The sequence below is a fragment of the Eschscholzia californica genome, unplaced genomic scaffold (genome assembly GCF_041429995.1).
Source record: "Eschscholzia californica isolate CP2 unplaced genomic scaffold, dmEscCali1.0.p SCAF_4, whole genome shotgun sequence".
Taxonomy (NCBI): domain Eukaryota; kingdom Viridiplantae; phylum Streptophyta; class Magnoliopsida; order Ranunculales; family Papaveraceae; genus Eschscholzia; species Eschscholzia californica.
In genome coordinates this window covers 50,226,066-50,238,110 of record NW_028238461.1, presented here as the reverse complement: position 1 = coordinate 50,238,110, position 12,045 = coordinate 50,226,066, and the positions used below count along the sequence as shown (strand labels likewise).

The following is a 12,045-nucleotide window of genomic DNA, read 5'->3' as shown; positions in this document are numbered from 1 at the left end:
TTATTCCTCAAAGCGCGACCGTTAGTTAACACCAGAGAATTATACAAGAGAAGGCCATTTTTGTGAACCTAACCTGTAAGGCCACTCCAAATGCTGATTTTGGTTTATTATGGACCATTTTGACAACTAAATTTGAACTTTTTAATCCTGAATTACGATTTATATTTTTTACCATCTAGACAGAAGTACTAGTTCAACAAAAAAAAAAATCTAGACAGAAGTACTTCTCTCTTATAATGTATTTCAAGAAAATAATAATATAAAACATATAACACAATTGAAAGGAAAAAGGGCTTACTTTTCATAGAATAGAAAACAAATTTTCAACCAGAAAAAAATAGAATAGAAAATAAACACCTAAGTATGTATTTTGACAATTCACTCTATTTTAAAAATATTAGTACGAATTTTTACGACCCCAAAATGCTCGCGAGAGCGGAGAAGCATCAATTATGGGGTGTCAGTTACAGGTAAGCTCAATTTTCATCATCACATAGTCACATGAAAACATAAACTTTAAATCAGAAGAAGCAGCTAGTCAGGTAGTCCAAGTGGTGGAATAATTTTATTACGCCCTCCATGATTGGGGAAATAAATAATAATGAATGTCCTCAACTGGAAGTCTAACTAACATTTTATTTTTGTTTTTTAAATAAAGGCAAGACAGGAGTAGGCAATGCAAAGAGTTTTGGTCAAAATGCCCTTCTAAACCTTTTTCGTTTGTTGTCGGGAAAAAGGTCCCTTCTAAATCTCGAGGGTCGCTGAGGCCATTAATACCATTGGGGGTATCGGGTATCTCATTCGAACTTGGTTCTTTTGATTTTTGTTGGAAATAAATATTACTTAGTTTTGGTATTCGAGTTATATTTCGTAAAGAAAAGTTGGAGTTGTATCAATTCGATCATATAGTCATCTACCTACTCTAACTTTCCATAGTATGCTTAAAATATTAGAGGAAAACTAATGTTCATCTTTTCCATGATATTTCAAATATAATATTATATTCACCATTATCAACACGAGTGCAGTTCAAATTGTTGATGTAGAGAACATTATATTTCGCCAAAAATACAAATTTTATTTGGTATACATGTAAAAAAAATAGTAGGAAACAAAAAAAAGTCGCTCAAACCAAAAATCTTATGTGGATTGTCGTGATTTGTGTTTTTGATGATTCTGATCCACTAAACAAAAAATCACGCCTAGAGCCCTAGACACATAAGTTTGCTGCCGAAAGTCTATTTAGTTTTTTTTTTGTTTCTTAACATTACTCATACATATAACACACATAGGTTTTCAACAAAAAAAACACACATAGGTTGTGCATATGGAATGGATTTTGTTTAACTATTGTGGAGAGTGCAACTAAATCTCCATCCTCCATCAATCGTCTTCTCATCAAATCAACATCATCTATATCCTCTTCTCAAATATCTCTCTCTTATCATCTTATACCCCTTCTCTAATATCAATGGCCGCCAACATCTTGTTCCACAAATTGAAAATGAAAGATTCAAAATGAAATTTAGGATTCTTGTCACAGGTTAACAAAGACGAATTGGGGTTTGGTATCTTCTATAGTTAAGTAGGTAACATTTCTTCCTTCTTTTTGATTATTAATTTTAATGGTTTAGATCAATGATTTTGAATTTTGACTATTTTTTTGTCACAACTCCACATTAATCCTAAACCATAATTTTTATAAGCAATGCAAATGTGACTGAACCTTGTTTATTCAATTTTATATAACACTATTAATTAACAACGAAGTCTAAACTTTATGGTTAGTTACTTAAGTCACACCTTACATAGATATTGTTTAGGATAATGCTAGTCGGACTCTCAAAGTGTCGATAAAGTCACGAAATGAGGCACTTTGAGATTCTAGGTGGTAAAAGTGGTTTGGGTTTACAAACTCACTCTCAAAGTGCCTCATTTCGTGACTTTGTCGGCATTTTGAGAGTCCGACTAGCATTATCCTATTGTTTTATATTTATGTTTACAGTTTAAATGCTTAATCATATTTATAAGCTAAAAATGTAACAATATTCTCATAGGGTACTTAGGCGAGGAAAAAAAAATTATATATTCGTTATTTACATTGACGAAAGAATAGCAAAATTAGAACCACCACTTTCTAAATATAACATTGAACTTTGGTCAACCTCTTTTGTATACTACTGGTCTGAAGCCCGACAAAATTGAATGACCTAAAGTTCACAGAAACTATTTTATCTATACCAACTTCAATATTCTTGGACTTGTACTCCAATGAGATCGAACTTAGAACCTCCGCATTGCTGAGTATATGCACTTACTACCAGTTGTTGGGGTAAGTACAAATCTATTTTGTGCAATTTTAAGATGGTCATGTGTAGATTCAAACCATGGCTCGGCCTTGGAATGTACTAGTAGATCTTGTAAGCTGTGTCCCCTCTCGAAATGCAGAAAGTTTAGGGTCTGTATACAATTCTATGTGCCCGTAACGGTTTGTGGTTTCCCCATAGCAGCGCCGTGTTTGATTCTCTCATTTGTTTGCTAAATCCGTCTGACTTTGAGTCTTGTACTGGTTAGTGGAGTGACTTTCTTCTCTTGGCGTGAAGTTTCTTTTCGGGCTTTCGGCGACACCAATTTTTCTCCTTGAATTTTATCAAATACTCTCATCTCCTCCATCATTCTCATTGTTTCTGGTTTTAATCTTTCAGCGATGCGACGCTATGGAATGAAACTGTTGGATTGGCAGTTGGGCTTCGGCAGATTGAATTTCTCCACGGTACCTTCTCATCTCATCTCTCTCTATATATCAATCTTATTCTTAGAGTATCGGTACAAACTTATCTAATTTCTGTATTATTGTAATCAATTAGTTGAACTTCTTAATCCAAAAGGAAAAATTAGGCATATTTTGTTTTGGGAGCAACCTCAAAATTAGGCATATTTTGAACTGTGTTTATGTACGCGGAAAATATGGAGTTTAAAAGGACAGCAACAGTTTGAACAGTTTAATTGTTTCAAATTTTATAAGAAAACTGTCTTTGTTGAATAATTAAAAAGTGGGTTTGATGGAAATCTGAGATGTATCAATCTGGTTCAACAATTATATGTGAAAATCGCCTCCCAACACAAAATTTGATCAACCAATAATCCCGAGTTCTTCAAGCTAGTATGCATGATTTGATGTCATTTCATTCTTTAATGTTCTTGGTATTGTTGAGTCCAACCCCTAGCTACTATATCCAGAGTGATTTCTATTGAAGCCTTTATCGTCACTAGTAGTATCTGTTATTTATGTCAAGTGGTTTATGATTTTAAGTTGGACGTTTAGTTGTACTTCTCAACCATCACAAGCTAATGCTATATGAAACTGCATAATCAGGTTAGCGTTCGAGGGTTGCAACCCATTCGAGAAAGTAGTTCTACTTTTCCTTCTGAAGATAATACCGATCAAACTGTAACTTCAACTTGTGAGACAGACGTGTCCCAGTCAAAGACATGTGCAAATTCTCTTGCAGAAAGTTCACCAAAAGCTACTCCAGTTTCTGATATGTTAGTTGATTCATTTGGAAGGCTACATACTTATTTGAGGATATCTTTGACAGAGCGTTGCAATCTCCGATGTCAGTATTGTATGCCAGCTGAGGGTGTCGACCTTACTTCTAACCAACAACTTCTGTCACAGAACGAGATTGTTCGCTTGGCAAATCTTTTTGTAAGTTCAGGGGTGAACAAGATTAGGCTGACAGGTGGTGAACCAACAATTAGGAAAGATATTGAAGACATATGCTTACAGTTATCCAATTTGAAAGGGTTGAATACTTTGGCTATCACTACGAATGGAATAACTCTGGCAAGGAAACTTCCCAAGCTGAAAGAATGTGGGCTGAATGCAGTGAATATTAGTTTGGACACACTGGTCCCAGCAAAATTTGAGTTCATGACAAGGCGTAAAGGGCATGCTAAAGTTATGGAGTCAATTGATGCAGCTATAGATCTTGGATACAATCCTGTAAAGGTATACTCCTTCCTCTCCCAGTTTCAACATTTCTCGCGGATCACTACAATTAGAGTGATTGTTTATTAACATTTGGTGTAAAATGCGATCAGTATCTTATGTCGATTTTTTCCGTATATTTTAGAGTATTGCGCGAGTTGATTGTTGTTTTTCAGGTGAATTGTGTCATAATGCGTGGGTTCAACGATGACGAGATCTGTGATTTTGTTGCATTAACACGGGAAAGACCAATTAATGTTCGATTCATTGAGTTTATGCCTTTCGATGGGAATGTATGGAATGTGAAGAAACTTGTACCATATGCAGAAATGTTGGATAAAGTGGTAAGGTAGAAACCCGACAAATAATCTTGTTTAGTGATTTCTGAAGTTACCTATATTATTAATAGGCATGTATTTGTGGATGAAAGTGTTATTGTAAACAAAACAGGTACAACAGTTCAAAAGCTTAAACAGGCTTCGAGATCACCCCACGGACACAGCAAAAAATTTCAGGGTAGACGGACACTGTGGTACTGTATCCTTTATCACGTCAATGACTGAGCATTTTTGTGGCGGTTGCAATAGATTGCGTCTTTTAGCTGATGGGAACTTCAAAGTATGCCTTTTTGGTCCTTCAGAGGTATATATGGATTCTCACCTATTTTACATCATTTCCTTCTTTCCTTTATGTATCTAAATTTTAATCGTCTCAGACTTTTATATTAAGTGACAGACCTTATCTTAACTAATCTGTGATTTCAGCTACTTGCCTACTTAGGTTTTCCTTGCCAATGCTTATACTTCAATAGTGTTATTTATGGATTGGGTAAATGAGTGCAGTCGTCCAATTAGTTATCTTCTACAGTTCTACTCTGAAACTGCATAAGACAACACATATACCACTTTTTGTTATTTTTCATGCCTGTATGGCGTGATAGATAACAACCTTAACTTCTCATACGTGTACAATGAAGGTATAAAACTACTAATGATCTAGATATTAGAGTGAGTACTTTTCTATTTACTCCTTCAAACATAATACATATGTTTTCTTGTATAGCTTTGGAAAGCGAAACTCATTTCGGTTAAGAACAGTTTTGAATTGAGCATGTAATTAGTTGACCTAGTGGTTTAGATTGTCAGCTCTTAGTTTCATAATAGCGAAAGGTTTATGATCTGAAGGAGAAGTTGGAATATGGAATATTTTATTGGGCCAATTTTGTAAATGCAACAAAATGATACGATTCTTTTGAGCCAGCAGATGATTTCGTGTTGATTATGGGTTAAAACTAGTCAAAACAATGTCTTCACACTGAAATTCACTTTTAGCCTTGTGATAATCTTCCTCGTTAATTAGTTTGGGTTTGTAATCTGGAGGTAAGTAATGAGGATTTGATTACTGATAATTCCTGGGGGCGAGTTTGCGTGGATATGTAGGGATCAGATGATTCCTTTATTTGCTACCGCGAACATGTACTGGTTTTCCCCTCTGAAACTATGTATTCAAGATTTGTTTGTTGTGCATTATATAGATAGTTCTGTTAGATGTCGTACTGTTTTAAGACTTTATGAAATTTATGGAGATACTGCCTTTTGTCTTTCATGAGCGGAAGTCTAAGACTTAATTAGTAATAGACTAATACCAACTCTTTCTCTAGAATTTTGACATCTACTTCTAAGGGACAGACCCACCGACACTTTTTTCGGATAACTATTTCTATAAGAAAATTACTCTATTAAATTTGTATGGCTTTTCATAAATTATTACAGTTCTCATTTTGAAGTGGTTCTGATCCCAACATTTTTATTCAATACATGAAAATGCTACTTGGGGCTTATAGTGAAGACGTGTTTAGAACATCTTATGTGGACTGTTAAGTTCAAGCAGTTAAGAACGTTTTCAGATTTAGTGGCTGAGAATAGTCGATGAAAGTGCTTAATGTCAAGTGGTTTAAAATATCCATTTAAGTTGCTTTTCCTGTGTGATCCAACAAGAGAGGCGGCAGTGGTACATTATAAGTATTATTTATCATAAAAATGTCAAAAAGTTATCTCCTTTTTGTCTAAAGAAGTTTATTTTACCATATGCATGTGCTGTTATTATAGGTTAGCTTAAGAGATCCCATCCGCAGCGGTGTTGATGATGAGGGGCTGAAGGAAATAATCGGAGCAGCGGTATGCACCATTGTAGAAATGTTAATATTCGATCATCTTTGTTGACAAGAAATTTCATATTATTATGGCTGCACCGTATAACTCAAGTATTTAACTATTTTTGTCTGTACAAAAGTTTCATATTCAATCTTGTATTTACCTATGTTACAGTTTAGTACTTTCGCCATGTCGGATATTAGATACTCGTGTTCGACATTCGGATACTCTTGTAGGTCACTCTCGATATTTTAGTGGGTAAACTGTAAGATTTGTATGTACATCTTGTGTTGAACTTGGTAATCGTGTCAGGTCCATAATACACACACACACACACAAACTAGGAGCTAGATTGACGTCGTTTTTTCTAGAATGTAATAAGTAAAAATAAGGAACCTAATAAGACAAGTGAACGTACTTGAGTACTATGTCTTAATGTGGCCTTTGCCGACTCACGTACTTGACACCTCATACTGATGCCCAAGTTACATAGATTCTAATAAGACAAGTCAACATACTGGAGTACAATGTCTTAATGTGGCCTTTGCCGACTTACGTACTTGACACCTCATATCGATGTCCAAGTTACCTAGATTCTTTTTTTGTGTAGATCACATGTCGTTGTCTGTTGCATATGAATGTGTTAAATTGTGTTCCCTAATTAAGTTATGACATATGGACAATGAGTACTATGTCTTAATGTGTACCACCTGATAGTTTTTCCTTCCAATGTTAGTTATTGTCCATGTGACTCACAAATTCTTTCTTGTTTTAGGTCAAGAGGAAGAAAGCTTCTCATTCTGGAATGTTTGACATAGCAAAGACGGCAAATAGACCCATGATTCACATCGGTGGCTAATGCTCGGTATGTTTCTTTTTCATTCAGTCCTATTTGTATTTATCATAGTCGACATGCAGCCGATTAGTTTGTCTGTCGCGTGGATTTTTTTTCTTCCGTTCATCTTCTCAAGAAAAAGAGGGGCTTATAATGGTCGTGGATGGTGGTTGTAGGTCAATTTGACGATTGAGGTAGTGGAAGAGGGTTAATAAGAACCCATCGTTGTGCTCTAAGTTAATCTCAAAAGGCGAAAAGGAGTTTTGGGACTAAAACCCTGTGGTTCTGCACTATAAATTTTTCCATACTTGTAAGAGTATGTATGGTGTAACTTTAAATAAAAGTATTGAAACCCTATTTATTCTCGGTGTTTGTAGAAACATATAATTATGTTGTATTTCTTACAATAATTTTGCTAATAAGTTTGCTTTGCTTATGGTAATGAACGAATAAATGAAAATTTTATTTTCTGTTCTTACTGTCTGCTTCCTCAGTATTAGGTTTTCTATCCTGTAATTGGTGTGCTATTAAGGTAAGCCATTGTTCTATTTTTCCTATTAGGTGTTTAAATGTGTATATGGAGGAAAACTCTCCTTGCTTTCAGACTCATTGAGCAACTAAGAGTTTGATGTTAGTGATTAATGGCAGACTGATTTTCTCCTTGTTGTGTTCCTATTGTCTAGGAAAAGGACGGTTACATGAACTGACCATCGTGTTAGTAGACGTTTGCGCCTTTGCGGACTCAATATGTGGTAACTGGGTATATCTTAATGGTACCTCTCATGAGACCTCCATAATTTTGGAGTTTAGGTTGACGCTATCAATCACTTGTCGGTTGCCACTTGGGCAACTAAACGAATGTTGATGAAAACCTAACCTTTAAAATAAGTTAATTACCCTAGACCTAGAAACAAAACAAAGTGGGAAGAGGCACTCAATCAAGCATAAAGAAGTGGAGCTCGATTTTACCGGCTGTTCGTTCCATCACGCGGGAGTTATATCACGCTCGATCGGCTATAATCAAGCTAATTATGAGGCTAAACAAATCTAAGCTTATTATTTTTATGACTAAAATACCCTTACACCTCCTCTCATTTTCCATTTACTCCAAAATGGCAAAATCCTCAATAACTTCCCCAACAACCACCACCACAGTTAACAGTTTTCATCTTCACCACTAAAACGAATTTTAGGGGTTTCAACATTTGGTATCTCGATCCGTTTCATTCTCGATTCCATCAAAATGAATTTCTTACTCTTTTGAATCTTCTCTGTTAAATCTGTTGTCTTCTTGATAGATTTCCAATGGCTTTTTGTCTCGATTTAACTCCTGTTTTTGCTGGAACTCATTCGTCTACTACCTCTTGTTCTCTTCTTTCCTCTTGTTCTCCTTCTTCTTCTTCATTTTCTTTTAATGGATGGCCGGAATATCGTCGGAATAGATCTTTCCGTCAAGTAGCTGCTCTAAAATTGTATTCTGGTGGTTGTAAAGCTATGGTTCAACAGACAGTACAGGGTGGAGCTTCTGCTAATTATGCCAAAGAGATGGAAAGGCTTTCCGCTAAGGAGTCTCTCCTTCTTGCTGTAACTCTCTCTCTCTCTCTCTAGGATTTCTGATATTGATTTGAAATTTTTTATGTTCAATCTTGCAATTACTGTAATTATAAGTAAGTTAGGGTTTCAAAAATGTTATAGAGTTGAGCTTCTTTATTATTTCTCAAGTAATTCTATTGAATTTTAAGATTTTCGGATTCCTATTTCTTTGGCGTCTCCTCAATTTTTGATTATGCTTAATGTCATTGGTTCAGTTTAAGGATTGTGGGGGTTTTGAATCTCTAGTCACTGGGAAAACTTCAGATTTCCAAAGAATTGATGTAAATGAGAGAATTACTGGTCTTGAAAGGCTTAATCCCACACCTCGCCCCACGACGTAAGATTTTGCTTTGTTTGAGATTTTGGAAAAATCTATTTCTTACATATTAGGTAATTTCATGTAGTAATTGTTTGTTGTTATGCATCTAGATCACCCTTTCTCGAAGGTCGATGGAATTTCGAGTGGCTTGGAGCTGGTAGCCCTGGATTGTTTGCTGCCAGGTTTCTTTCCGAGTGAGTTCTCTTAGGATGTCCCATTTCCGATGCCCTTCTTTACTGAACTTGGGTTGAACCATTTTTAAAAATGCTCTTAGTTAACATTTTTTGATTATTTGTTGTTGGTAATTTTGTAGGAGAGCTCCTTTAAGTTTGGCAAAGTTATTAGGGATGAATGTGGTAATCAAGGATGGTTACTCAAAGACAACGGCAAAAATGAAGCTATTTAACTCGGTATATGTTCTTTCTAGTTCTAATTTCCATGGATTAAGGCATTAGTGCACTACCTAATGATATGTATAAAGGACCTGAGATGACTTAGCAATCCGAGATTGTGAGACTAAAGCTTGAGCCGGATAACTTCTAGGCAAATATACCAAGAAGCAATGGCATTTAGTTCTTCATTACTCATCATCAGTAGCAATAGGCCTTGCTAGTTATTGGATTTTTAGTTCATATGAATAATGTATGTCATGTTAATGCGTGGTAACGGAGAGCTTACATTGTTTTCTAATCTACAAAAACGCATTGCTAACATCATTAGATATAGTAAATAAGCTAACAAACTGACGAATTAAGAATGACTGAAGCACAAAATTGCAGTATTCATGTAGGAGTTTCCTGAATTTGTGTGTATGACGACAAAAGTGGAAATGAAAGAGGATATATATATATATATCGTCTTCAAACTAATTATGAGTCTGATAATTTGTGTTACTTCAATTGTTTGCCGCCACGATAGCTTGTCATTATTGCAATTCCTCAGGTGCCTTTCAAGCATTTTCCCTTGAAATGCAGATAGAAAGCAAATTCGGCCTCACCACAAAGTTATCTGTTGAAGGACCACTTCGGATGAAAGAGGAATATGTCGAAGGGCAACTTGAAACGCCAAAAGTGAGTGAAGATTCAGTTCCAGAACAGCTGAAAGGTGCAGTTGGCCAAGCAGCTGGTACTATTCAGCAACTTCCTGCTCCCATCAAGGATGTTTTTGCCAATGGACTAAAACTTCCTCTGAGTAAGCATTTTGATGCCCTTTTAGCATCTAGAAATATTTCTACAGTTTTGATAGCTATGTTTGTGTTTTTCGATTCCCTTTTTGCTTTTTATTCCGCAAATTGTGCTCAAGATGTTTGACTCGCTTATTAGCCACCTATATTAAGCACGAGTTTTAGGAAAATGTCGAAATATACGTCTCCTTAAATACAAAAAATAGACAACTCATGGGAGGCCATTACATATAAGCTCACCAGTTTGACTCTTCGTGAAGTCTTTTGAAGTTTTAAAATCTCCAGTTCCATTTTTTTCTTATGCATGTGAATTACTCCACTCAACTGTGGAACCATGTTCCAGCTGAGAGAATCATAAACTAATCCAGTTTGATCTTTGGATTCAATTTTCCGTTTCCTAAAATGTTTGGACTTTGGAGGAAATACCCTTTCACTTCTGTTTGGGCCACGAGAAGAAATGCTACCTATGAAACAGGGTCAGATAACAAACAAATAGTTACGTAGGTGTGACACTCAGTGACATATGAACTATATTTTAAGTAATCGATTCTGCTAGACATACTTTTATATTAAATGTCTTTATACAGTCAGGTTTAATCTTTTCTATAGTTTCTAGAAACTCAATGGATTGTGTGATTGTTGTATTTCCAGATATACCCCTTCATCTAGGCTCCTACTTTCAGTTCTTCCCATGCAAAAAAGCGATTCTCATGAAGCTTAGTGGTTGATTAATGTTTCACTTTTATATGTTCTAAACATTGGCGAAGAACTACTATACTTGGTTATTTTGAAGTTTCTGCGTCTTAAGTATCCATTCTGATTCAGCATTAACTTTCTTTCTAGGTGGGATGTATCAGAGATGGTTTATGATTTCTTATCTCGACGAAGAAATACTTGTAAGTTTTACTAAGCACAAACCCTCAATCTACAACATATGCAAGAAATATTGATCATTAATTTTTTTTTTTTTTGCAATTTTGAATCTCGTTGTTAGAGTGCAACGGGCATAACTCCCTTTGAAAATCAACTTGCAAGGAAAGGGTTGCCCAAGGCTATCTACATTACAACGTTTAGTACTTAGACAATGTGGATAATGCCTTGTTAGAGCCCAGTGGACCTATTTCAATGCTAGACAATTTGAGATAATGCTAATACTAGTCAACAACAAGGCAAAACTTCGAACTATCATTTCTCTGGATAGTGTAACTCGAAAAAGTAGTTAGCTTTGAAGTTTGTTTCTGTTCTTGACTAGAAAGGGCTCAAAACTGATTGAAATCTTAATCCTGTTGTTATTGTTGTAGATAATTAGGGACACATCAGGGGTACCTGATGTTCTGACAAGATTAGATGGAGTTACTGACTCGATAAACGACGAACCCATCCCAGAATATGAAAGTTAATTACTTTACGGGGATCGAATAAATCTAATCCCATTTTCTTGTAATCAGAACATTATACATTCATCCCTTTGATGTTGAGAGTGAAGAGTTACCCCTGTATAATACTCTTCTTATATAGTGATTTGTATTTTGTCATTTATATATAAGATCTGTTTGCTTTCAACTTTTTTACTCGTTAGAGTCATGTTTTTCTTACACTCTGATTACAACAACCTGTCTGTGATGCTTGGAGATGTCTAAGGTTGTGTTTGTTTTTTTGTGGAGGTGTGAATCTTAATTGGCTGAATCTTAATTGACTGAATTGAATTGGCTGAATCTTAATTGACTGAATTGAATTGGCTGAATCTGAAATGTCTATATTATTTATGTGTAAGATGTTTGTTTTCTTTAATCTGAATAATTGGGTCTGAATTGAAAATTGACGTTTATACCCTTAAGACCCTTATTAGTCTTTTTTCACGAAAAATAAATCTGCCTAATTTCTCTTTCTTCAAAACTAAAAACCCTAATAATATCTGTTGTCCCTCTCTTTCCTAAACTCTCTCTGCCGATGGCTGCCTGGTAGGGATTC

At 35.4% G+C, this 12,045-nt stretch overlaps 2 protein-coding genes across 3 annotated transcripts; both read left to right on the top strand.

Annotated features, from left to right (window-relative positions):
- The first annotated feature begins 2,537 nt into the window (after positions 1-2,537).
- CNX2 (cofactor of nitrate reductase and xanthine dehydrogenase 2) lies at positions 2,538-7,449 on the top strand. 2 transcript variants are annotated; one of them, XM_086632395.1, is made up of 7 exons: positions 2,538-2,773; positions 3,377-4,012; positions 4,168-4,335; positions 4,442-4,633; positions 6,100-6,168; positions 6,920-7,009; positions 7,156-7,449. In XM_086632395.1, exons 1-6 carry the CDS (start codon positions 2,708-2,710, stop codon positions 7,001-7,003), a joined length of 1,215 nt encoding a protein of 404 aa, XP_086488521.1. In that variant the 5' UTR covers positions 2,538-2,707; the 3' UTR covers positions 7,004-7,009; positions 7,156-7,449. The 2 variants fall into 2 exon arrangements, 1 of the variants encoding a protein (XP_086488521.1); XR_015223088.1 differs by having other exon boundaries at positions 2,559-2,773; positions 4,168-4,340; positions 4,422-4,633.
- A 352-nt stretch (positions 7,450-7,801) lies between these two features.
- LOC147545726 (Plastid-lipid associated protein PAP / fibrillin family protein) lies at positions 7,802-11,637 on the top strand. The gene is made up of 7 exons (XM_086632396.1): positions 7,802-8,563; positions 8,788-8,909; positions 9,002-9,085; positions 9,205-9,301; positions 9,866-10,082; positions 10,918-10,970; positions 11,376-11,637. Exons 1-7 carry the CDS (start codon positions 8,285-8,287, stop codon positions 11,472-11,474), a joined length of 951 nt encoding a protein of 316 aa, XP_086488522.1. The 5' UTR covers positions 7,802-8,284; the 3' UTR covers positions 11,475-11,637.
- The last annotated feature ends 408 nt before the right edge of the window (positions 11,638-12,045 follow it).

Excerpts from the sequence above, each read along its gene's own strand:
- CNX2 (XM_086632395.1), top strand. The coding sequence starts at position 2,708 with ATGCGACGCTATGGAATGAAACTGTTGGATTGGCAGTTGGGCTTCGGC. Across the intron at positions 4,336-4,441 it reads CAGAAATGTTGGATAAAGTG|GTACAACAGTTCAAAAGCTT; the intron begins GTAAGGTAGAAA and ends TAAACAAAACAG. Across the intron at positions 4,634-6,099 it reads GCCTTTTTGGTCCTTCAGAG|GTTAGCTTAAGAGATCCCAT; the intron begins GTATATATGGAT and ends CTGTTATTATAG.
- LOC147545726 (XM_086632396.1), top strand. The coding sequence starts at position 8,285 with ATGGCTTTTTGTCTCGATTTAACTCCTGTTTTTGCTGGAACTCATTCG. Across the intron at positions 8,564-8,787 it reads AGGAGTCTCTCCTTCTTGCT|TTTAAGGATTGTGGGGGTTT; the intron begins GTAACTCTCTCT and ends TCATTGGTTCAG. Across the intron at positions 10,971-11,375 it reads ATCTCGACGAAGAAATACTT|ATAATTAGGGACACATCAGG; the intron begins GTAAGTTTTACT and ends TTATTGTTGTAG.